The sequence below is a fragment of the Polistes fuscatus genome, unplaced genomic scaffold (genome assembly GCF_010416935.1).
Source record: "Polistes fuscatus isolate 324 unplaced genomic scaffold, CU_Pfus_HIC Scaffold10, whole genome shotgun sequence".
NCBI classification, from domain to species: Eukaryota; Metazoa; Arthropoda; class Insecta; order Hymenoptera; family Vespidae; genus Polistes; species Polistes fuscatus.
The window spans coordinates 5,478,631-5,505,284 of NW_025112998.1; the positions used below are offsets into that span (position 1 = coordinate 5,478,631).

General features: G+C 32.4%; 1 protein-coding gene across 8 annotated transcripts in view; it reads right to left on the reverse strand.

The window, feature by feature from the left end:
- Window positions 1-26,654, reverse strand: part of LOC122524374 (dystrophin, isoforms A/C/F/G/H-like) — a 352,972-nt gene that overhangs the window by 211,229 nt on the left and 115,089 nt on the right. For all 8 annotated transcript variants that reach the window (XM_043646622.1, XM_043646671.1, XM_043646613.1 and 5 more), the window contains 3 exons: window positions 16,491-16,702; window positions 15,072-15,226; window positions 14,461-14,650 (listed from right to left, as the gene is read on the reverse strand). In XM_043646622.1, the coding sequence (XP_043502557.1) occupies window positions 14,461-14,650; window positions 15,072-15,226; window positions 16,491-16,702 (557 nt within the window). The remainder of the gene's footprint in view (window positions 1-14,460; window positions 14,651-15,071; window positions 15,227-16,490; window positions 16,703-26,654) is intronic.

The window sequence follows — 26,654 nt, forward strand, 5'->3', positions numbered from 1 at the left end:
GGTAGGGGATCTTTCTGTCCCATCTCTCATCTCTTTCGTATCACCCGATACGAAACATTCCATCGTAGAATTTAAATAAAGCACACCGAGTTTACCGAAAAGCACCCACGGCAAGAGACTGCAAGCTCGCCTTAGGCGAATAGCTTTACAAATAGCTCAACCTACGTGCCCTACAACATTCCCATCGTTCTATCTTCTACCACAAACTTCCTATTATTCTCATATTTCAATATCATATTTAATGTCTTTCAAAAATATATAATTATTATGTTTTATATACGTTAATTTATTATAATAATTAATATAATAAATAATATTTGTGTTAAAGAAAAACAAAACTTTTTCGAGAAAAAAAAAGCTGGATCACCCTGTATATTAAAAAATAATATACTTTTTTACTTTGACTTTATATCACATTCGTTACTTTCTTTTTTTTTTTTTTTTTGTAAAATGATTTACAATCGAAATAACCTTTAATGAATTCTCTTTTAGAGAGAAATAAAATAAATTTAAAAATCGACATAAAAGGTATAATATATTTAGGGTGATTTTAGATAAACCCTTTTAAAAAATACTATCCTTTGTTTTTTAGAATTTACTTTGATTGCAATCAAAGTTCCCTTTTCTAGCGTACCTACTACTGTTATTTGTGACCACGATTACAGTTTGCGCTGTAAAAGAGTTTCGAAAGAAAGCACGATACCGTTAACAAAAAAGCCCCGATTCAAAGGTACTTTTTAATACTGTTTCACTAGCAGAAACGATCGTCATCCCAAGCATCCCCCCTCCTATTGTTTCACTATTCGATACTACCGATATATATCCACGTTGATTTAGAAATCTCTCGCTTTTAAATTCAATGAACTATTGCACGCGTATTTCAATTTGTTCATTGACGCACGATCAAATTTCAATAAATATACGCGTCCAACGATTTTCAGAGAATCGTTCTAGGTTATTTAATTTTACATATTTAATCTCCAAAAATCTTATAAAACGAATATGGACACGCGATCAAATTTTTAATTAATTTTTCTAAATAGAAAATAAATCCTTCGATGTTACGCCTAGGTAAATAATATATTATTTTTTAACTTTATCAAATATAAAATAAATACAATAAACATTTTCTTAATAATAATAAAAAATCACAAAATTTCGTTTACCTCTGGTAATGATATTTCTTCCACAATTTCAATTTCAATTTAAATAATAAGAATCAACGAACGCGTCAATTCATAATTATAAATAGAAATTTGACGTCAATTTTGTATCCCTAATTTATAAAATTAGTCGTATTTAATATTATTACAATGCAAATATGATACGCGTATAAATATCAAGATTTCATTGTTAGAATATAATACGAATAGATTAAACTAACAAAAAATTGTTATTCATATATATCTCGTCTAGTAAATACGTTCTTTCACGAATCTTTTCTCTCTCTCTCTCTTACCCTCTGATTTTTCTTTAAAAAGAAATTCTTATCTGGTACGATAAAAATGCGAAATAGAACGAGAGAGAGAGAGAAAGAAAATCGTCATGGGACTTGAAACATCGACTTTTCAAGAAACGGAGACGTCCGTGGGTCGCGTACTGTCGTAGTTGCTTCCACTATTTTCCTTACAAATAGAAAAAAAAAATAAAACAGAATAAAATAAAATAAAATCAAGAAAAGATAGCAGAAGGATTCCCTATCTATCTATCTATCCATCTATCTATCTTTCTATCTATCTCTCCCTGATCGAAATCGCTTTGTTTTTATTTTCAAATTTTCAATTTTATTTAATAACTTGGAAAAGTTTCTCTTTCAGGAAAAAAAACCAAGAACAATCTCATTCGAATGTTCGTTCTGTGTACTCAACAACACAGGGTCGCGTGCACAATTCGTAAAGCTGATAGTTTGCTTTACGTTTTTTCCTATACGAAAAAAAAACAGAATCTCTCTCTCTCTCTTTCTTTCTGTATGATGTTTTTTTCCTTTCTCGTTCATAAACAAATATTGAAATTGTTCGAACGCCTTCGGCATTGTTTCGGTCAAAAAAAATTGATCCTCCTTTTTATTCTATTTTTTTCCTTTATCATCACCAAACTACCTACTATATAAAATATTTAAACACACGGGATGAAATATGAAAAGGAAATTAAAAAAAAAAAAAGAGGTAAGATTTCGTGCATACTTATACTCACAGGCTTTTGTGAATACATACATATTTTTTGTAATGTTTCAAATCTAAAATAATGTTAATCATCGTAACATCGTAACGTTTTTCTCTTCTTACTATTTCGCTCTCTTACTTTCGTATCAAAATTTCTCACCGAGTACATACAGAAGTGAAAGAAACTAATCCGTTACTAACTAAGCTGCTCCAACGAATACACTCTATAACATCTCTCTTTTTCTCTCATATTCGTTAGAAACGTATGCCCGTAAAGTATGAATACCTTTAGAGAGCTTTTCCGAAAAAAAAAAAAAGAGAAATAAAAAAATAAATAAAAGAAAGAAAAAAGGATCATTGTTTTCACGTATAGAACTTACGGAAACATTCTCTCTCTCTCTCTCTCCCTCTCTATAGTATACTTCTGCATAATTTTAATATACGTATACATTTATTTAAAAATTCATCCAAAAAATAAAAGAAGAAAAAATAGTATCGAATTAAGAAGTTACAACCTTTAATAACATACGAACAAAAAAGAAAGAATAGATTCCCTTATAAAAAAATATTAATCGTTAATTATTATTACTATCATCATCATTATTATCTACCAACACGAACGTGTACGTTAAAAAAAGAAAAATGATTTGCTCGTAAAATGTAACACCCCCTCAAAAATCGATTTTTCTGGGAAAGAGAATAAATATAGCGAGTTATACGCGAAAATGGGGTCGAACTTTTGTGCCGTGATTTTTTTTCCATTTCCAAAAAAAACGTACCACTCGCGAACAGAAAGAAAAATAAAGGGATAGAGAGAGAGAGAGAAACAGAAAATAGGGTTGGCAACGAGTGCCGGACATCTTCCAGTCTTCGTGAGCACAAATTAATCCTTTTCTCGGTAGGATCGTAGGTTCAGTCTCTAACAGGCGAATACTAAAACTGTTATCCGTCGAGTTAGTTCGAGGTTCGCGTCCCCATTTTCGAATGTTCCGTGGTACAAAGAGAGCTTCTGTCGCGGACATATGGCCTGATATCGTTCGAAATACAACAACAGCACAGAGAACTAGCCGCCTAAACCTATCCTTTACTCTTCTAGTTCAGCGCGTTCGCATACATACACATACACATACACATAGACAGACACACAAAGAGAAAAATCACGATGGTGTGTAGAAATGTTGCAAGTTGTATATGATATATAGATATATATAATTTGATATATATATATATATCAAATTTTTGGTTGATAGTATTGTAAAGTTACAGATAGAAACCACCAGGCGGCGACATCTGCTCGGAACGTTATCTCAAAGCTACTCCACCCTTCCGTGTTCAAAACTCACCCCGAGCCAACTCCGAAACCTTCATTTCATCCCCTCTTCGAAACACTTCGAAGCTATCACCTCCCCCACCTCTACTCTTTTCTCGAGGTCTGATTCGAAACTACAAACTATCGGATTTGTTAAACATGCCCTGCCCCCACCGCACACCTACAACAACCGAGATGCAAAGAGTAAAAAGAGAAATGGAAGATTGTAAGAAAAAAGGGACGTCAATGGAGTAAAGGGATAAAGGGGGTGACGAATGGACGGAACACACACAAGAAACACGCTGAACGATTTTTCGACTCCAAATAAAAATATCGATTTTTCGTAGAGGTTCGCGATCGAAAAGGGAAAAACAAAAAAATAGAAGAAAGAAAAAAGAAATATAATAAAATAGAATTGCAACGTAAGAAGAGACAGAGACCCAATTTAAATTCCCGCCGTTCTCTGCTGACTGTCAGTCGTTTTATTTAATCACCTAATCGAGATCAAGCGAACGAACGAACGAACGAACGGACAGACAGATAGACAGACGTTAATCGTTATGTACTACGACGTGTGCAGAGAACCGAATCAAAAATTCGACGAAATTTAATTAGAATGGAATTTTGTCGGTTATTACTATGGGATTTATCGAATATCGGTCGGTCGATCAGCGTTCATTCTTTACTGCATTTTTTATTTAAAAAAAGAAAAAAAAAGAGAGAGAGAGAAAGAGAGGGAGAGACAAAAAAAAAACAACAAAGAAAGAAAGAATAGAGAGAAACAAAACGGGGAATAATAATAGTTAACGCGATACCATTAAGAATCCCTTTTTAGTTTGAACAATGGGACGATTATTAACCATCATACTAGCCCATCGAGTTTAAAGTGCGTAAGAGAAAAAGAGAGAAAGAAGACATAGGTAAAGAGAAATCGCAGCTAACGTTAAATTGGGTAGTCGTTATTTACGATTGTCGAGGGATGCTATTGTTAACGAGAACCCATCGTCCGATAAAGGTAACGTAATAAAAAAATCCACGACCAGGAGAAAATTAATAGCTGCCAAGAATGCGAACGATTTTAAGTATTTTTTCATTGGAAACTACTCTCCCTCTACCATTGGCCAAACCTCCATCCTCTCCCACACCCCTCGATCGTTCAAATACTTTCAAAGGAGATACTTCGATAATTGATTTTCAAGCGCAATTTACAACCTACGATTAATACTAAATTGTTGAACCGAAATTATGGTACTATGGTAAAATCGGATAATTAATAAATCTCGACGAACCGTTTATATTCGTTGTTAAATATTCAATGGTATGCATATTGAGATGATATTAAAAATATTTAACGCCATTGATGTTTGCCTATACAATATTTTGTTATTATCCAACGATAATGTTGCAAACCTCATCTCATTTTGATTTGTTGAAATACAAATTATACATAAGGATATACGTATTATTATCTGACACTATTATAAAACGTATTTTAATCTTAAAAATACATAAAAGAATATTTAATAATATTTAAACGTTAATTAAATAAAATGATCAATGTAAGATAAGAGTTGCAAATTTCGTTTGTTATCAAACGAATATAAATAAACCACATATGATAAAGTAGGAATCACGAGATGTATCTAACCCTCTCACCCATTTTTCTTCATTCACCAACGAAAGATACAAATTTCTCCCTTTAACGGAAACTGCAGAAAAAAATGAAACTGTAAATTGCAAATATCGAATATCATTCGTCGATAAGCAAGGAATCCTTAGGATAGAAATAATATTCAAGGGGAAACGCGAAATCATCCCCTCTGCAATACCGACACAACCGAAGGGTTGAAAATACTCTTCAGCACGCTGGTGCCACCTGAACGAACTTAGAGCGCATGCGCGTACCGTTTCGATCGAGTACATCCCACCTTTTATCGAATCGTAGCTACCATCTGAACCCACCACTCAGGGGTGGCTGACCGAACACGAATAACTGGCATGGATTAGAGGGTAGCTTACTTATACGAAGAACGAGGAAAGAAAGAAAGAAAGAAAGAAAGTAAATTGCCTGGAAACTTGAATTTTAATACTTTATATATATATACACACTTATAAACTAAACAAAACAAAATAAAGTTTCACGGTAGAGTTCCATTGCTAAGATAAAGTTTCCTTGTTTGTCTTTAATCAGAAGAGAAAGATAAAAATTTATAAAAAAGTAAATAAATATATATATATATATATATAAGTATAGTCTACTCAAGAAATTCATGCTTTAGTTGGTTTAACGAAGAACGCGGCGCGGAAACTACTTCAAACGATTTGAGTAATTGCACGAATAGAATTGATTTACGAATTAACCGAGACAGACGGAGAAAAAGAACAAAATATAAATAGAAAGAGAGAGAGAGAGAGAATTTGTCATCGATGGAATCTCGACGGTGAAAACAAAAGCTAATTAGTGTATTCGATTGTAAAAAAAAAATAAAAGAAGGTATGATCCTAAATATTTGTTATCCGTTACACCAATTACGATTAAATCGTGTTATTTGATCCTGTTTATTCCCCCCCTCCTTTCCTCACTCTTAAAATATTATTTTCCTTGTATCTTTAAAACGAGAAACACACCTGCTACTACTACTACTACTACTACTACACGATTGCAAAACGTAATTACGAGTTACACATCGAGAAGTTTATATGGGGGACGAGGTATGGAGGATGATCGTGGGAGGTTTTTAAAAGGGTTGGGGGATTGAAATTTCAACTGGTACATCATAGATGGAAAAGGGAGAAACGTTAAATCGAGGGATATGATCGGATGAGTGTTTGTCCGAACGATCGATTAAGCAATGGGGGTTGCGATCTCTCTCTCTCTCTCTCTTTCTCTATGTAGTTGGTCCAAACGGCATCTTTCGATTTCCCATAGGTTAAAATTCATGTCGCATAATTCATGACGCATCTCGTTCGATTCGTTAAAATTCATGGATTGCGGAGGTCCTCCGTGGGATCTCGAAAAGCACTCTGACGGTATGAACAATAGCTTGTTCAACCGAAAGAGAAAGAGAGAGAGAGACAGACAGAGAGAGAGAGAGAGAAAAATTGTGAATGATATGTAGAGAAAGGACAAAATATCTGTACAGAGAAAGAACGGTATATATATATCTATACAGAAACGATGAAAGAGATGAACAAAAATGTATTTTATAAATAGGGAGGAAGAAAAAACATATTTGTTCATTTACAGATGGAAAAATATATATATAAATAGTATAAAATATATATATATATATATATATATATATATATATATATATAAAATATATATAATAATAATATATTTTATATTTAGTATTATATAATATTATTATTATATAATAATAATATTAAATTTATTTATATAAAAATATAATAAAAATATATTATAAAAATAAATATTATTAAAAATAAATATTATAAAAATATAATAATAATATTAAATTTATTTATATAATAAATATATATATATATAAAATATATATAATAAAATATATATACAGAGAGAGAGAAAGAGAGAATAATATATAAAAAGATAGAGGGAGAGCAAAATTTTCAAGGGAACAAAAATATTGCGATGAAAGAGAGAGAGAGAGAGAGAGAGTAAGAGAATGAGATATAGAATGGAATATTATCGGAGTTGCTTGATTCCCTCCACGCGAAGGGTGTAACGGAGAGTGAAGGGTGGAAAGACCGGTGGGCTGGCTATTGATCGTTCGGCTGTGTTAACCGCGATGAGACCGGAAAGGGAAAGTGGTCGACTGCGTTTGCCCATTCTTCCGCGTCTCCTTGACCTTCGGCTAAAGCCAAAGCCACCTGCCCAACCCCCCTCGCGAGGTGTTAACATTTTATCAACGTATCAACCGCCTACCAATCCCCATTTGACAGACACTTACGTTAGATGACAAATTTTCATTCGTAATAAATATAGTAATAACGATGAACAAAAGAATTGGATTATCATGTATTTCGATATCATATAATATATCGTAATTTTGTTTTTGTTTTTTAATACTTTTTTTCTCCAAACGGTTTCAATTTACCGCGGCTAAATAAAACGCGGTTTCGTATTCGCTTTGAATATTCAAAGCAATATGTATATATATATATATATTGATGGTTATAAAAAAATAATCCGTATAGAGAAAACAAAAAGAAGAAAATTCCGAAAGACTGATTTGTTTGAAATTAATAATAATACTGTTATTTCGTTTGTCGCACAAAATATGTATAAACAAATAAATATTTGTAATACCTTTTAACAACTTTTCTCTTATCCCCCTCTTTCAATACTTATGTTTAACGTACTTTGTGTCTGTAAGCGTTTAAATAATATAAGTAGATAACTAAAACAGAACGCGTATCATCATAATTAGGATTGTTGAACTTTCTAGTTTAATGATAAAAAAGAAGAAGAAGAAGAAAAAGAAAAAGTTGAACTTTAACGAGATAAACGTCTTCGAGTCTTAAATGAAGCATGAACGAAAAAAAAAAGAAAAGAAAAAAAAGGTAGAACAGCAAACGTCATGGTTGCTCGATCTTTCTCGTAATAGTAGTAGTAGTAGTATTAGTAGTGGTGGCAACGTATAATACACTAAGGTTTGCACGTTGTTCCTCAATCGTGATCGGAAACAATGCGGAAGGGTGTGTGCGGTGCGTCTGAACTCTAAAGAGAGAACGAGAAAGAATGAGAGAGAGGGGTTTAAACTTCCCTGTGATTCGATATATGAAAAAAAGGAAAAAAAAGAAAAAAGAAAATAACAAAGAAAAAGGAAGAACAAAAAAGAGAAGAAAATGTGAAATTGCGTTAAAACGAATTACCCACGACAAGATTTATTTAACGAACCGAACCGCGCGTGCTCTGCTACGTTTACCATGAATATGAGAAAAGGGCTACTCGTCGTCCCTTTTCGCTGTCCCCTCCCCCTCAGCCCCTCACCCTTCCCATCCCATCCTATCCGGTTATTTTACCCTCCTCCCTTTTATCCCTCTTTTAACTCTCCTCTCTCACCACCTACCATCTCACCTAACCACCATATGTACATACATAGTGGACGAAACGAAAGTTCAGGTCACGCTAAGCGCAACCCTAACCGTGCGCTTATTCGCGCCAACGCTCGATGAAAGACCACTTTCCGTTCAAATGATTTCTAAAGGGCATCATCAACCTTCCGATAATATACCTTACGGACAAGAATAAGCCTAAATAAACGGTATTTCCTTCACAACGAAACGGCGGCCGAACGTAATATGGATATTTTACCACCACCACCACCACCACCACCAACCGTTGACTGACCTAATTTCTGTCATCTCTCCACTTTCCTTCCTACTTTTACCCCCTTACCTTACTTACTCTCGAGAAACTTATATCTTCTCGATACTTTCATTTATCTCGAGGCTATCTCTGGAGTAGCACTTTGCGTGTCACGAACCTACAACCACCTACCTCGTTTCTAATTAATCATTTAATAGTTCATATATATTTAAATTTTATCATTTTAAAGTAGAAATTAACTTTGCTTACACTTATTTATCAGTTTATTTAAAAAGAATTCAAAAAGAAAGAAAAAATCTATTCGATGATAGACGAAATTTTGTTGTAAATTATTATTTAATATAATATAAATATATATAATATATTAAATAAATATTTAATAAAATACAAATATTGTGTCGCGCATATCAATGAAATAATTAAATCGTATAAATAAATATAACATATGGTTAAATGTTATAAAATTCAAAAAATGATTTATTCGAATTGACGAAATTAAGATTAATTAATTGAAAAAAAAGAAAAAAAAAGAACAAATGCAAAACAGCTTTGTAACAATACAAAACAAATACTTTCTTATATGTTATTTTTTTGCCGAACCCACCTTCCCTTCTATTGTTGGCTTTAATACCCTATTTGGAAAGCAAAATAAAGGGAACGCAAAATTTATGAGTACGGATTTCGCGCAACCATTCAAAACGTTTTCTTTGCTTTACTTTACTTTATTCTTTTTTTTTTGGCCCTTAGTATTCGTCTATTGAGTGAAGTAAAAGAAAAAGAAAAAAAATGGTATATGTATATGTATATGTATAATATGTGCACCCGTAGGGAGAATGACTAGGTACTTTGTACCAAGTGTCGGAGCGAACTCTGTTCGACACGTTCCGCGTACTTAACCCCTTCGAGGGTAATTCGAGCCCGTCGTGGAAGACCACCCTCCCTTTTTCGATCGTATTCGCGCCTTCTCTACACTCGTCTTCTGAGAAACTCTTTACCACGAACCCACCGACCTCTACTTTTCCTAACACGACGAAAACGAATAAAGATTAATACGCATTTTTTTAATATCCCGGAAATAACGAATTATATATAACTCTGTATATAATGTACATAATATAATAACTAATAATAAATAATATTCCTATACATATACATATACATATATATAATATATATTTATTATTTTGGATGATACTTTGTCTTGGCATCAACAAGTCATGTTGATTAGTAATCAAGCAATGAGTTGCTTGTCCCGGTTGAAAATGAACAATCATTTGTTTAATATGACTATGCGTAAAAGATTAGTTGCCACCTTAATATTACCAATCTTTGATTATTGTTCAGCAGCTTATACAAACATCTCAGGAACATTACAAACTAAATTACAAAGAAAGTTTAACGCTTGTATTCGCTTTATCTTTCGTTTGCAACGATATCAGCATATTACTCCGTTTAGAAGAGCTTTAGGATGGTTTACTTTACAAGGTCGACGTGGCTTCTTAATGGCCTGCATAGTATATAAAATGTTGCGTCTTCAGTACGACAAAATATTAAGAACGAACTTTAGTATTCTTACTTCTGTTCGTGGTCGTGCTGTCAGGCAATTGGATGTATTATGTTTACCTTATGCAAGAACCAGGACTTATGACAAATAATTTTTGGTTACTGCTGTTCGTATGTGGAATCAACTACCGGAAGATATCGTAGCTTTAAGTGACTATAAAGAATTCAGATTAAGATGTTATACCTACTTTATTGATAGAGATATTCACCGTGTTTTGTGATTTACGATTTAATTTAATTTAATTTTTTTCTTTTTTCTTTTTTTTTTTAAACCATATGTTTATTGCTTTGAACCAATACTACTATACTACTATTATAGAACTATTATACTTTTATTTATTATTTACTATTTTCTTTTTACATTTATCTACTTACTGTGCGTTACTACTAATATAATGATAAGTTTAATAATAATTACATAATTTTCATTTTCGTTTTGTTTTATCTATACATTACATTGTACTATACTGTAATTAATGGCCTTTAGGGAGCCTAGGCTCTAGGGTCAATAAAATATTATTAAATAAATAAAATAAATATATACATATATATAATAATAATAATATACTTTTCCTAACATTTTTATTTATTTTTATTAATTAAAATATTAATTATATATAACTCTGTATATAATATAATATAATAACTAATAATAAATAATATTAACGAAATATAAAATATTCTATATAATATAATATAATAATTCTGACAATTAAAACGATCTCGTATAGATTCGTCTCATTACTCCTAACTATTTTTCTTTTGCTCGTTATAATTGAATTTAATAAAAGTACTCGGATAAAATGATATTTGTAAATGAATGAAAGAAAGACAACAAAATCGATTATACGATTAAATAATCAATAAATAAAATTACGTGACGTTGATTCATTTAATTTTCGAGATATCACTTTAATCGGAAATCAAATGTTCCGAAGTGAATTAAATCGATATGTCTAGGCAATCTCACTAGACTGAACAAAACTAAAATTAATTGGCGCGCGCGTGCTAATATATTTGGTTAATAAAATAGAAAAATAAAAAGAAAAAAGGATAGCAGGTTCGAGAGCATAGAAGAAAGAAGAGGTAGCCGCTGACCAATCGAGTGGGAGTTCAATATCCGTTCCGTGTTTAAGCGTTGAAAAAATAGGTCGTAGAATAAAAAAAAGAAGAAGAAGGGAAAAAAAAAAGAGGTTTTTTTTTCGCCTAAAAGGAAGCCGAACCAGGCGCATCGTTAAAACGTTATTATTATACGGAAATTGCTTTCGTTAATTTTTTATTCATCCTTTCCATATCTTTAAGTATTATATTCACAATCAGACTCTCTCTCTCTCTCTCTCTTTCTCATAAAGCATTGGGAACGCTTTATTCGATCTCTCCTAACGTTTTCTCGAGGATCACTCGATACAACTTAAGAATGACGTTTGACGTTCAACGCCAGTTGAAACGACCCGATGAAAAGCAAACGAAGAAAATTTTTTACGAGGGTAGGGGAAGAAAAGCTACGAGGAAAAAGATAAAGAAGAAAAGGATAGAGAGAAAATAATAAAAGAGAAGAGAGGAAGAAGGAAGAAGAGGGGAAGGGAGAGGGGGTTGGGTGGGGGGTGGTAAAAAAAGGTGGAAAAAGGTAATCTTCGTGCCTCCCCTTAACGTTTGCCCCATTTCCATTTCTATTGTCGCATGTAAATAAGCGCATAAATAAAAGTTCTGCCGCAATAAACGGAAAAGAGAGAGAGAGAGAGAGAATGAAATAGATTAAAGAAAAAAAAAAAATAATGAAAAAGGGAAGAAAGCAAAAAAAAAAAAGAAAAATAATAATAATAATATATAAGAGATTGTTCTGACGTTCTCCTATTATTTGCTCGGACTTTAATATCTTTTCTACTTCTAGAAATTTCATTTTCCTTCAAAGTCAAAAAAATACGTTCCAATGAGTTCGGCTAACTGACACGCGTGGGTGCATAAAGAAATAAATAAAATGAATAGATGCGAATGGGAATAAGAGAAATTGGAGAAAATTGTAGTTGATACATCGTTGCTTGGAAAGACGTGTTAGATTAGATGAGTATGTGTATGTATGTGTGTGTGTACGATCGTGATCTATAATTTTTTACGAAGTACACGTGATTCAAGCGACGACTAAAGAGAACCGGATTACGGTGAGCTCGATGCGACGTTCGTAATGTTCCCGACGTGCATGATTTATCCGTACGATTGATTTCAATCGGTCATCCAATCGTTAAACGAACACACACCTAGCATTCAAATCACTATTCTCATCTTCTATTTTACCTTCCTACGTATTTTATTCGAACGTATTCGTCGAATAATTACATTTTCATTTGCCAATGAAATATTGTTTTTCTTTCTTTCTTTATTTTTTTTTGGTTTTTTGTTTTACGTCACGTTCGTTGGTTGGTTTTGAATTTAAAAAAAGATATATCGCGTACAAAAGATAACTATTAATCTTTCTCGTTTATCGATATCGTTTAGTATTCGTCAGGATTCGTGAAATTTCATTCGACTCGTAAATCGAATCGTCGTCGTCGTCGTTATCGGTTGCTTTCATGAAAATTTAATATTTTACAATAATTTGCCGTTAGACATCGTCGGTATTGAATAATTTTTATAACCGAACGTATTTGATTTGTAAAATAATTCTATGGAAATTTGTATTGTTAATTAAAAAATATGTTTGAAAGTAATCGGAAAAGTATTTTTATACAAAAAAATATATTCATGAAAAGGTTGTTGGGAATTGAAAATTCGTTTCATTCTGATAAAACCATGAAAAAAAAAAACTCTGACGCAACATTGAAAAAGCCCTGACTCAATCCTGGAAAAAAACTCTCATTTCCCATTCCAGAAAACAACAAATTATAACTACACTCTTACATTTGTAAAATTAAATATCGTATTTAAACGAAAATACATTTAGTATTTTTATCCAAAACTATATCAAAGTAAATCCGATATCAAGCATCATTCGTGTAAAATGAATACGATAGATTCGTGCACAGGTGATGTTTGTTCGTTCGAAGCATTCACGGGAATGTAAAATTGATGGAATTTCATTCGATGTGATCTGAATTAAAAAGTTCCAAATGATGATTATAAAAAATGAAAAAAAAAAAGAAAAAAATAAACACGATCATTCGTTTTAGTCAATTATTATTAATAACGATAATTATTATCAAATTCTCAATTGATACGCGCAATAATCAACGACGACTCTTCGAGTTGGTAAATGGAAAAAAAAAGAAAGAAAATTCAATGTTCATTTTTTAATTATGAAATCGAAAGAGAACGCGGGCTGATGTAAATTGATACAAATTTATTCCCTCGATTATGCTAATATAACACGGTAAACATGGTATTAAAATCTAATAGAGCCACGATACGCGCGAAAACGTATCATTGACGCAGTTATTCGTTATTCGAAAGCATTCCACACACCCCGAACGTTACGAATTGGAAAATGAAGTTGATCAAGCGTAGTAGAAACGATTCGGGGAATGGGGGTTTCGTAAACAATGTTTCTGTAGGGGCGAACACCATATCCAAGCAAGACACGATCCCAACAGATTTAATATGCTATCTCCTATTGACCATTCCTGTCTAGTCAATGGTACACTCAATCAATTTACTCTCTCCTCCATTCCATTTCTACATGTTTCCTTCTTGCATTTAATTGTAATGTTACGAAACGTGGTAAAACCACGATAACCCTCAATTCGTAAACGTAACTGGGTTCTCCTAAAAGTCATTTTAACTAATTCGAAAATTATTAATTACTATCCATGTTAAATAAATTTGTTTTGCATGCTTTCGTTAAAGTAGTATTAGAATTTCTCTATTATCAACAAAATAATATATAATCTGTCCTATTTAATTGATTTTTATAATAAATGTAAGAAAAATTATTAGAAAAAAGAAAAGAAACGAAATATGTACAAAAAAAAATTAAAAAGATATGAATATTTTAATTCCGCATGATTTCGTCAGAACGACGCGTTAGAATTTCTCTGTTATGGGTAAAACAATTGTTGCTAAAGGATGTATATTTCGTCAATAAAAAAATTGTTAATTATTATAACAATTATAAATCTTACCTTGAGCTGATGTTGCGGTCTTCTGAGAGCACCCTGATCCCGTCGTCCACCAAGCCGATCAGCTTCCGCTTCCAATCCTTCCATCGAAGACTCGGCTTCGCTCAACCAAGCCAAGAACTTGTCTAAAGACCGGTCGAAGTTGTGGAGGGAGTTCATCGCTGAATGCAGTAGTTTTCCTCGATTGATGATGCTGCGCGAGAACGGAGAAAAAACAAGTAGATTGTCGTTGAACCTTTACTCAACCTGATTTCGAACCAAATATGGATTGTGATAGGGCGCGTAGCGATATTTATTATATTATATAACGAATTTCGTATTATTCTACGTGACAAGGAAAACAAACTGATAAATGTAATTAGGTCATAAAATTACATTTCATTACAATTTTATATTTTCAATATGATTTTTATCTTATATTAAATATTGAACCAATTTAGTAGTCCACTATCAGTTTAATTTGATTATTCGACCCTTTGATTATGAATATTTTAAATGATGATATTATACAGGGTAATGATTCTAACTAATATAGAGTGAAAATAATTATTACTAATACAATTAGAAAAAAATATTACCGCAAACATATGAAATAATATGAATTTGTTCGTTACCTTGTATTTAAATTGTTGTATCGTTGATTAATTGTTTCCGTCATCTTCTTAACGCGAGTGGTGTCGTCCTGTTGATATACTGCTATCAACTTTTGAGTAAGTTGATTGAAAAGCTCGATCTGATGTTTGTACTGATGCAATTCCGCGTGGAAGGACTGAAATAAAAGAGGAAAGATCTGTATAGAAATGAAACGGTGATGTCGTCGTCTTCTTCTTCTTCTTCTCCCACCCACCACCCATCCATCTCCTCAATCCCTTCTTTACTTGTCATCTACCTCGCACTAGTCTTTTCTATTTCACGAGAAATGAGAAACTTCTTCTATCTAATTCAAGCTGCGGAGATATCGAGTTAGAGGAAAGTCCTTTGCTACTCGAGAGCACCGATAACTTAAGAGGAAGTTAAATCTGCAGGGTAGAAGGCAAGTTTTATAAGCGTATCTCAACTCCTCCTTTCCATCTCTTCCCTACCCAAATGCTCCCTTCTCCACCCCCGTCCAACTCCTCCTCCTCCTCCTGAAAACCCTTCAACCGAAGTTTCATCTTTTTCGTTCGATTCGCTCGATCGACTGGCATCATATCGATTTGGATGCATGCCATTTGCTATCGAACGAGACCGCCAGATACTACTACGCTATGAATTCTGCGCGATCGGATTTTTATCGATCACTTTTTAAAGAGACGTTATAAATTATGAAAACGTTTCTACTACGATTTATATTATAAAATAAACTTACGAACGAATCGATAGGACCCAAAAAAAAAAAACCAGCGTATGATAAAATGCATATTTATTCTAATGTATATTTAAATATTTAGATACCGCGGATAGGTAGAAATAGGTTTAGAAATGAAGAACGATCGTATTCGTGAGATGACGTAAAAGGGTTTATATGGGATATAAGAAAAAGAAGGATCCGAAAGAGTAGGATATAGTTGAAAGAAGACAAATGTGGAAAATAAAAAAAGAAATAAAACGGAAGAAACAATGACAAGTGAAATATATCAACGTTTAAAAAGTGCTTAAGAAAATAATCCCGCAATAACGCGAAGGGGCTGATGTTGATATAAAAAAAAAAGAAATTCAACGGCAATTATTTTTGTATAAATCCATAATCATCATCGTGGTTAACATTTTTTTTTATCCACCGTCTATTTCCAATAAATTAAAAAATAAAATAAAAAAAAACAAACTACGTTTACCCTTTTTACCGTAAGACCCATCTTCTTCTTCTACTTCCCAGTACAACAACCGCGAGTGCCAGAAAAATAAGATGAAGAAGAAGAAGAAGGAAAGAAAGAAAAAAAAAGAAAAAGGAGCGTAGAGAGGGGTGAAGAAGGGGGTAAAAGGGGGAAGGGGAATAACCGAGAAGAGAAGAAATTAAAGAGAAAGAAGACGACGGTTTCGCGATACACACATACCTTTTGTTCTCTAAGTTGAGCCTCGAGAACGTCGGCCGTATGGCCGACAGCCCGCATTCTTTCCAGTCGAGTTTCCATTCGCGCCAGCCAGACCTCCACCTCGTTTCTCTTAGCCTCGTATCGTTGACTATCACCAAGCATTGCATCCAACTGCGTCTTCCTTTGCATCACCTTCGAATTCGTTTCGTCCCAGTGCTCCCGCAGCTTCGTAACTGCATGAAACCAAAAGAAAAGAAAGTGTTTCTTCTGAAAGACTCTTCTTCTTTTCCTCCATCCCCATCCCCATTCTCAGCTTCAACCTCAACCTCAACCCCACCCCCCCACTTCCTCCTTCTTCTATGACAACACCCACTATCCTTCTTTCTCTCTCAACCCTTATTTTATTTTTATACTTCCTCTTTGTTTACTTACACTTTCAGATTTTTATTATAATTTTGTTACTCGAAGTTAGGATCCTGTTTTTTTTTTCCAACTATACTGTTTTCGAATTGACTTACGTTAGCCTTAAGATTGCTATGGAAGCATATATGCGTTTGGTGAAAGTTTCCCTATACGTGTTCGTTAATATTAATGTAAATTCAATGAAAATTATCAATAATTGTAGAAATTACATTCGTAATTTCGAAAATAGACGAAATTTGTAAAAATAAATTCTCGATATAATAGCGATAAAATAGCGATATTTGTAAAAAAAATAGACGAAATTGTAGAAATTACATTCGTAATTTCGAAAATAGACGATTTTGTTTTCCCCTTAGAATTTTTAGGAAAAATGAAAACAAAGAAAAAGTTGTTCGTGTTTGGAAAATATTAGTTTACTGTTACGATAGAAACAAAAAAGAAAATAGAAATATCTTGTTGAAAAATATTGGCGAACGACCGAAAGTTTAGTTTTACATTTTTATTTCTTTCTATTTTTTTATTATTTTCCGCATATTTTTTCAACATTAAAATTCAAAGAACAAATCGACAATGTTTTCGACAGTTCCAAAAGAACGCAAAAATCCATTCATGAATGATTCTTCGAATTTACAGTTTTCATTACAATAATAAAAAGCGAAGATAAATAAACGAAAGAAGAAAATACAGAATCAAAAAAAAAAAAGGAAAAGAAAAAAGAAAAAAGAACTAATTTCAGAAGGGCTTAAAGATAAGTCCTCATTTTTAAAAGTAATGCGCAAGAACTCGTGTTTCAATCGTTTTTTACGCTATCAAGGGAAGGAAAAAAGAAAGAAAAAGATAAATATAAAAAACAAAAAAAAGATGAGAAAGCGATGGACGTGCTCGTTGTTTCAAGGAGTAAAGGTACTAGACTTTTACTCCTCTAAAGGACGAAACTAAAGCCTCGCGTTGAAATTCGCGCCGAAACGGAATCAGACGCGAAACTCTGGAAGCTGTCCAAACTTCTACTGCAGTCGAGCATGCAGCTGGAAAAGCAGAACGTAAAACACTGCCAACGGTTAAACCCCCTATTTCGGCAGACAAGAAAATCCGCATGCGCGTGCAAAAATACCATCTTGTTTTCTACTTTTAAGATTAGATTTTCTCGATTCGTTTAAATTTCATGATGAAATTAAATAAAATCGTCGTTAATCAAAAATAAACGAATAACATTTAGACGAAATTTATCGATTTATAATGCATTCGCGTGATAGATTATAACGGACAATACGTGATAATGATACATTATGATTATTATTATTATTATTATTATAAAAATAATTAAAAAAAAGAATTTACGATAAAACTTATTCTCCTCTGGAAATGTAACGTCGACAAAAAAAAAAGGAATGAAAAAAAAAAAAGGAAAAAGAAAAAAAGAGGGATTACGGTAGACCGAATTTTAATCTGAGGATCAGCATCAAAGGTGTATTCATAGAAAAATGTATACTTCCTTCCATAAAGGATCATATCTCTCTATCTATCTCTCTCTCTCTCTCTCTCTCTCTCTCGAAATGAATATATGAAGAAATATACTTAGGCATTTTACCGCAAAAGCATCCATTTCATCTCTCTCTCTCTCTCTTTCCCTTTCTCTTTTAACGTGAATATCGATTAGCTCGGTTGCTTAATGCGTTCAGGAAAGCTGCGTTTGTTGTGCAAGGGGGCAATAGATCACAAGAGCTTGATGAAATATGATTAATGTAACGGCCCAATTAATCCCATTCCATACTAGAGAAACAACCTAGGCGTCTATAAATTTAGTTTAAGAGTGAGAGAGAGAGAGATAAAGAGACCCCGCTCGTTTCATCGTAAATCATCGGTTATAATGTGACTTTGCCGGAAGAAAACGGCCGACTATTAAAAACTGAAACGGAGCAAACGAGGAAGGCGAGTCAAAGTTTCCATGGTAAGAAAAATATGAAACCTTTTCCTCCTCCTCCTTCTTCTCCTTGAGAAAGAGAGAGAGAGAGGGGGGAGGTGAAGGAGACGAAGGTTCTTCTTTCAAGAATTCAAATAATCTGCATAGGAATTATCCGAGTATTTTAATCTCGATGTAAATCACCATTACGAACGAATTTTCCATTGTTTTTGGCTCGAAACAAAAAAAGAGAGAAAGAGAGGACTCGAACAATATTAAATGACGTATTTCCGAGGTCTAATCGTTAACACAAATCTAATTATTTTACGTGTCGCATGATGATTCGAATAAAATTTTAATTGCTTCTATTTCTTTTTTCTTTTTTTTAACAATATTATAATTGTACGATAAAAAGAAAAGAAACGTTATCGTTAAAAATAATAATAAATATAAATATCGTTTTATCGTTTCATCTGATATTATGAATTATTTTAACCGCATTTAATAATAATAATAAAAAAAATATATATATATATATATATAAATTATCATATTTACAGGACCGTTTATCTCGGGCCATTTAATATTTAAATAACTCTACATAAAGAGAGTGTTCGTAAATTTAGTATCAAATACTTAAAATCAAGTCTTGTAATACATATATATATGTAAATCTGAACTAAAGTCTGAGTTTTTAACGAGGTTCACGATTCGCGTGCTGCTCATATACCAGTGTGTGTGTATGCATTTTCGCGTATACGTATGTATGTATGTATGTGTGCGCGTCGACGGATGAATCTTATGGTGGACGTATCGTGTAAGCTCGCATAATTTTCTCTCCCTCCGTCCTACCCCCATCCTATTTCCTTCCACCCCTTCTTTCCTGCAGGGTCGTTGATAAATGCATGACTCTCGAGATATATAGATATAGATATAGATATAGATGTGTGTGTATATTTTTCACTCGGTCCCAACGGACAGAGTTGCGAAGAGAGTGGTGAAAAGGTAAGGTAAGGTAAGGTGTGGGAAAGAAGGGGGTGTCGTTAAAACTTCGAACAGGAACCTTGAAAATTTGCAAGAGTCGTTACGTTCTCGCAATGGTATAACGTTTCGGAAATTTCTCATCCAATAACTCGACGATCCTCTTGTATCTCCAAAGGTATATATTATTCAGATTCGTATATTGCTTAAATTAATGATGAAATATCGTTTAGTATGAAGTACGAACGATATGAAATAATACGAGAACTCTGTTTTCTGTAGAAATATTCAAACGAAATGTTTCCTTTTTCTTCTTTTCTCAAGGATTAAAATACGTATTAATATTTAACGTTAGAACGTAAGAAAAATTTCTAATAAAAATATTAATAACGATAACCAGAGATAAAAAAAAAGTAAATATATAATCAATCGTTTAAACGTGTGTTACGTGTCGTCGGTGTGACATAAATATCGATGAAATGTTTTAAAGTATCCTACTCGTATAGTATAAAATCCACTTTCGCATTCATGCTCGACCTTTCCATGAGAATTAACCCATATTTATGCGTTAATCTTAGTAAACGTATACTAGGAAAACTGATGCGATTACGTCGACTAATCTATCTGTGAAATGAAACTTGCATGACGTAAAAACGATCGATAATCTCTCACAATAAAGCTCTCAGTTGCATGCACTTTCTATGTTCCTGCAAACTCGCACGTAACGCATCGTTTCCCACGGTGAAGGAAAAAATGACGAAAAAAAAAAAGAAATAGAGAAAAAAAAGAAGCAAAATACAAAGAAGAAAACGAACGAATAAATATTCTTTGTAACATTAACCGACCTTTTTATACAATACCAGACGACGGTATTCATCATGTTCTTCTTTTCTATGCATGGATAGGTCTTGTACTTTACAATATGAGACGGTAAAATTTGAAATTTTTTTCTCTCGCGATGTATGGGAAATGAAAAAAATTTTATTACACGCGGTACTACGATCGTCCAACAAGTAAGATAACAATATCCGTTGACGAATAACTTTTTCTTCTCTTTCCTTTATTTTTCCTAACCATAACTTTTCTACCCTCAAAGGATTCTCGATTTTTGTGTTAAAACTACCACTCGTTAATTCCATAGACAGATTTCGTACTTCGCAATATGACCATACAATTTGAATTTTTCCTTTAATACACCGAGACCAAAACTACAAATTTTTATTCCTTCTATTTCGTATTTTTATTCGTAATGCAAAAATTTATTATACATTGTCAGTTATATGAACCATTAAGATACCTAAAGTATATAAACATATTCTATTTAATAAATATATTTATATATATTTATTATATTATTATATTTATTATATATTTATTATATATATTTATTATATTTATATATATTTTATATAATATATATAAATAAAATTTATACTACTTTTTAATGATACATAGTGCCTTAATATTATATCCGATAAAGTATGGTTTTCTATTTCTTTTTTTTTAATAAATTATGTAATATCTAAATATAAAAAATTACTGACTATTACATAGAAATGAAACATTGCATGACAAGATACGAAACATTTGAAGTAAAAACAACGATATCCCAACGAAAGGGGGTTTAATTTTTCCAATAACTCATCCCACCAACAAAGAATTTTCAATCTCCCTGTTACAACTAGCTGTACGTGATAAGCCCTATAATACATTTCGAATTTTTGTTCTAATATGTGAAATGAAATATCATATGTTTAAAAAAAAACAACAAGGCCAAAGTACGGATTAAAATACTTCGGGATGAGAATTATGTTTAATCATAATTTAAATTCACAAAAGATGAATTCAAATCAATGGGATAACAATTTTATATAATTATTATTTAGATTAACAATACAATGAATCAAAAATGATGAATTAAAAATATATTATGAAAATTCGTTTGAACATAATTTTGATACGGAAACGAAATCAAAATTTTCAACGGAATCGAAAAGAATTCATTCAAATCCTTAATACGAGAGAATTCGTTAAACAATAATTATAATCCGTTCGTAGTGTCAAAGGATTTTCGATTTTCTGGTGTTAGAAACTGTTTATCGTAAATTCCATAACACATAGCGTAGTAAATTTCTCCAATCTATGTTAGAAAGATTTAACGTTCCCAACGCAACGCCTCCGGCGAGCAAGTTATCCAGGTCGTTTGATATTCGACGGTGGAAGGAACGGCAACAGCCTGAATTACGAATAACGACGAGAGAAGCATCCAAGGAAGAAGGAGAAAGAGAGAGAGAGAGAGGAGAACCACCCCCATACACATATACACACATACAGAATCTAGTCATAGTCTAACGATAAGAAGAATACCAGATCGATATTCGGTTCGTTCCTTCGGCAAAGTTCGGTATATCCACACCACACACCATCACATTCACCACCACTACAACTATCTTACCCCCATGGTGACTTTGTCCTTGTCGGAATCGTTATACTTTTTGATGTCCAGCAAGAAGACACTAGCGTGCACCTAGACGACACGAATAAAGATCCGTTCGCGTGTCTCTTCATGCTAAGAATCCTTCTTTTCTAATAGACCACCCCCTTTTCCCCCAGCCCGCCTTACCATTTAAATCGAGATAGATCGTCTAGAGTAGATCGAAATTGGTGCTTGCTCGCTTGCTAACTTGCTTTTATACCTTCTTTTTTTCTTTCCATTAAACGAGCAACGAATGATACCTGCCATACCGAAATATATAATAAGTATCACGAATAGAGTAACGAAATGCAACAACGAGGATTTAAAGAAGAAATGTTTGATATACAAATACAAAGGAATAATGGTAAAATGACAATGAGATTTACGATTTTTCTTTTCCCATCGAATTTATTCGGACTCTAATTCCATGCGTGGCAAAATCAAAAGAAAAGAACAAAATAAAACACAAAAACAAACAAAACGATACGAGTTTATATCCGCACGCGCGAAAAAATCTGTGAAAGGAAGTAAAACAAAAGAGAGAGAGAGAGAGAGAGAGAGAGGAGGAGGAAGAGAAAAATACAAAAAATGCAAAAAAGTAACAAAAGTGAAAAAATTCGTCGACGCGTACGATTAAACGACGATTCGAATTTGCAAATTCAAAAATCGCGCGTGGTATCGCAAACGTGGTATAAACTGCGTCAAGAGAAAACCGGTGGGTGGTAAGGGAGTCGGGGGGGAGGAGGAGGAGGAGGTTTCGGAGCAACGTGTACAGCTCGTTTAATTTGCATGTGAAACTGACCGTATGTCATCGCAACCACGAAAGCTCTCGTATTCGAAGCATTCGTAGAGACTAAAGTTTCTCCTCCCTGTGGACACCCCATCATCGAGAGAGGATAGTCTGCAGCAAATCTGCCACTACACCGATTTGTTTTACAACCAACCATATACACGAATTATACTATCTCTCTATCTATCTCACGTGTATGTTGCTACGACTGCATCAAATCGTTCCAATATTTTAACGTATTTGCATCTCTAAGGGGGTCCGTATAATTTTCAAACGATACGTCAAATATCAACCGAGCTAACATAAGAATAATTTTCCCACGCGTCGTCCTTGGAGACGAGTATTCAACGAATTTGTAACATTTAGATAGAAATAATATCATATCGTCGTCACAAATTTGAAACGTCATTCTAATGTTTACTTTTTTTTTATTTATTAAAATTATTACAATGCCGAATTTGTTCGATAATAATTATAATTTATTTTATATTGTATAGTTTATTAAAAATTTATCTACTAAATATGACATAATTCACAATATAATACGCATCGGTAATAAAATATTATAGAATTAACAATAAAATTAAATATTTTTTGTTTATGTTATTTATTCATTTTATCTATAATTACTAACACACACGTTGTTAAATATCCTTAATTTATGTAACTACTATTAACATGTTTCAAACAGAAATACATACATTACACACACAAATGGGTTAAGTATATACCAATGATTAATATAAAATCCTCGTGTCAGCATCCACCATCGTGGATCAAAAATCGAATAGGAAAACGCATAAGAGATTAGTATATATAACTATCAGCTGACATAGACTATGCCCTAAATTTCTAGATTGTGAAGGAATAGAAACCGATAGAGAATGTAAAGCTGGGTAAGAGATCGAGCACGGATGAGAAAAGATTGACAGTGATAGAGAGTTACGACGCGAATGAATGGAAGCAATAAGCTAACGAGAGTGTGTATGTGTGTACGTGTATGTATGTATGTGTGTGCTGTGATTAGTGATGAACGAACGAGCGCGAGAAGAGAGAGAGAGAGAGAGAGAGAGCGAGCATGAAAAAGAGGGCTTGTTTGTGAAACGATGAAATAAAGAACTCAAACAAGAAGAATGATTATCTTTCATAGATAACTATGTGGAAAGATAACCCACATAAAAGCATTTTTTTAAACCATAGAAATTGATGAATATCAGGAAGCATTTTTTATACATATTAAATCTATACAATACTTTTATTATTCTATTCAAATATATATATATTAATAAATGAATATAATAATAATAATACTAAATTTGCGAAAAGAAAATCTAGATAAATGAATAATAAATTTCTGACTGATTTAAATAACAAATAAAATGATATATATATAAATATATATTTATATTAATTATAATCATAATTACCATCCTGTATGAATTAATATATGTTAATCCGACGTGTGTGGATTATCGATGCATATTGAAATAATAAAAGAAAAAGGTAAAAAAAAAAAAATAGGAAATGAAAAGAAAAGTACGAAGATAAAAAAATAACATCGCATGGAATATTTTCCATTGGAAATTAAATACCAGGTGTTTAACGTTTAAACGTACAACGTTTGATTTCTAATGGTATAATCCCCGACGTTATAATGCTCTCCATTTCTTTTTTCTGTCTTTTTATATTGGTTGAGCTAAAATAAAAAATTAAAATAAAACCAAGGAGAAATAGAAACAGAGGAAAGAAAAATATGTTAAAAAGAATGAACGATAATGATACGGATAACAGAGATGGCAAACTTTTTCTTTCTTTCTTTCTTTCTTTCTTTCTCTCTATTTCGCTTTATTCTTTTCGTTCACCTCGAGCAAAGCTAAAATCTCTTTTTATCTTTTTTTTTTATCTCTCTCTCTCTTTCTCTCTCTCTCTCTTTTGAAACTTCGTTAGCTGCAACTTCCTTCGAAGATTTCCACAAGACCATACAAGTGGATTACGTTCGAATGCGACCGGACAAAAGTTGTTCGAAAGTTAGCCGCTTTGTTGTCCCTTTATCGCCATTGAAAGGCACGAGTATTATTCCAATATTACTTTGGCTAAACGAAAAAGCCCATCCCGAGTCGAGTTCAATCGATTCGATCGAACCAAATTGTACTTTATGTGCATTCCTTTTGGATAACCATATATCAGGGAATCCGTTGTCTTCTCTTAGCTATTTACATATATATATATATATATATATATATATATATGTAAAAATGTATAATATATTTTATATATATATAAAAATGATAAAATATGATAAACTGCGACTGATGTTACACACACTTTTCATCATTTTAACAATTTCTTTCTTAAATTTCATCAATTCTAACAAATATTACATACAGTTAATTAATTTGTTCGGTATATGACAATAAATAAAATATTTCCAATGAAATATCTTGATTAGAGATAGAAATAAAAAAATAATGTCATACAATTTAGATTTGAAATATGTTAAAGTGAAAAAATGTATTGAAAAATCAATGCGATGTCAAACTCATATATTAAATCGTTAGATCGGGTAACTAATACTTTCTATAGAAGTACTATACAAATTTATATATATATATATTATAATTTAAATTTCACGCTAGAATAAATAAATCACTTTGTATAATAACAAGCTTATTAAATAATATTAAAACATAATAATACGAATCGCGATAATATTATATTAAATGAAAAATTCAATCTTAAATTAACAGTAACATGGTCCATATATATATATCTATAAACCCGCGTGTTATTTACTTAACAAAGAAAATATAAAAAAGAGAGAAAAAGTAATTTAATTAAACGATTTCATTATGAACAAGATAAAAGAAAGATAATCGCGTTAAGCAATTATCGAGATATCAGTACTCTTGTTGTTAAGTAAAACAACCAACGTGTCTAGGAAAAGATAGAAAGTTTTAATATAATACATTAAGCCAGTTTATTGCTTCCCTAGAGTGTAATGCTTCGGAAAGGGAAGTTCAGGGAATATATGCAAAGCACGCGTTCTCTTTTTATATCCCTCCATCATGAACCGTATTCGCAACACGCTGTTGCCCCTAACGACGTTCCCTTGTCTTTAGCTCTCTCAACGGTATCAACAAGCCGGACGTTTTCATCTTCCCCATCCCCCACCCCCATCCTCTTCATCTTCATCTTTTTTATCTTCTTTTTATACCGCAGATGACCCTAGGAATAGACGATGGATCTTGCTCTTGTTAACTCTATCCGCTATTTCTCTAACAACGTTTACATCTAACTTATACACTCATACAACCAAAAGTTACGATAAACGTTAACCAAAATGACTAATTTCTAAATCTACACATACACACATCTAATTTTCCCAAAGTAAAACGATCTATACTGATTGTGAGATAATAGAATATTTCACAATTCGTAGGATGACCGATGTAATTCTTATAAGTAAAAATCAAAATTGAAAACGCGTCTAACGTATTGTGGCGTATTCAAAACTGTGCAGGTGCAGTGGAATAAATGAAAAATAATTATCTTCAATTATTTTCATTTCATTTCTCTCAATATTTCTGATGTTCGACAGATTATCTCACAAATCAT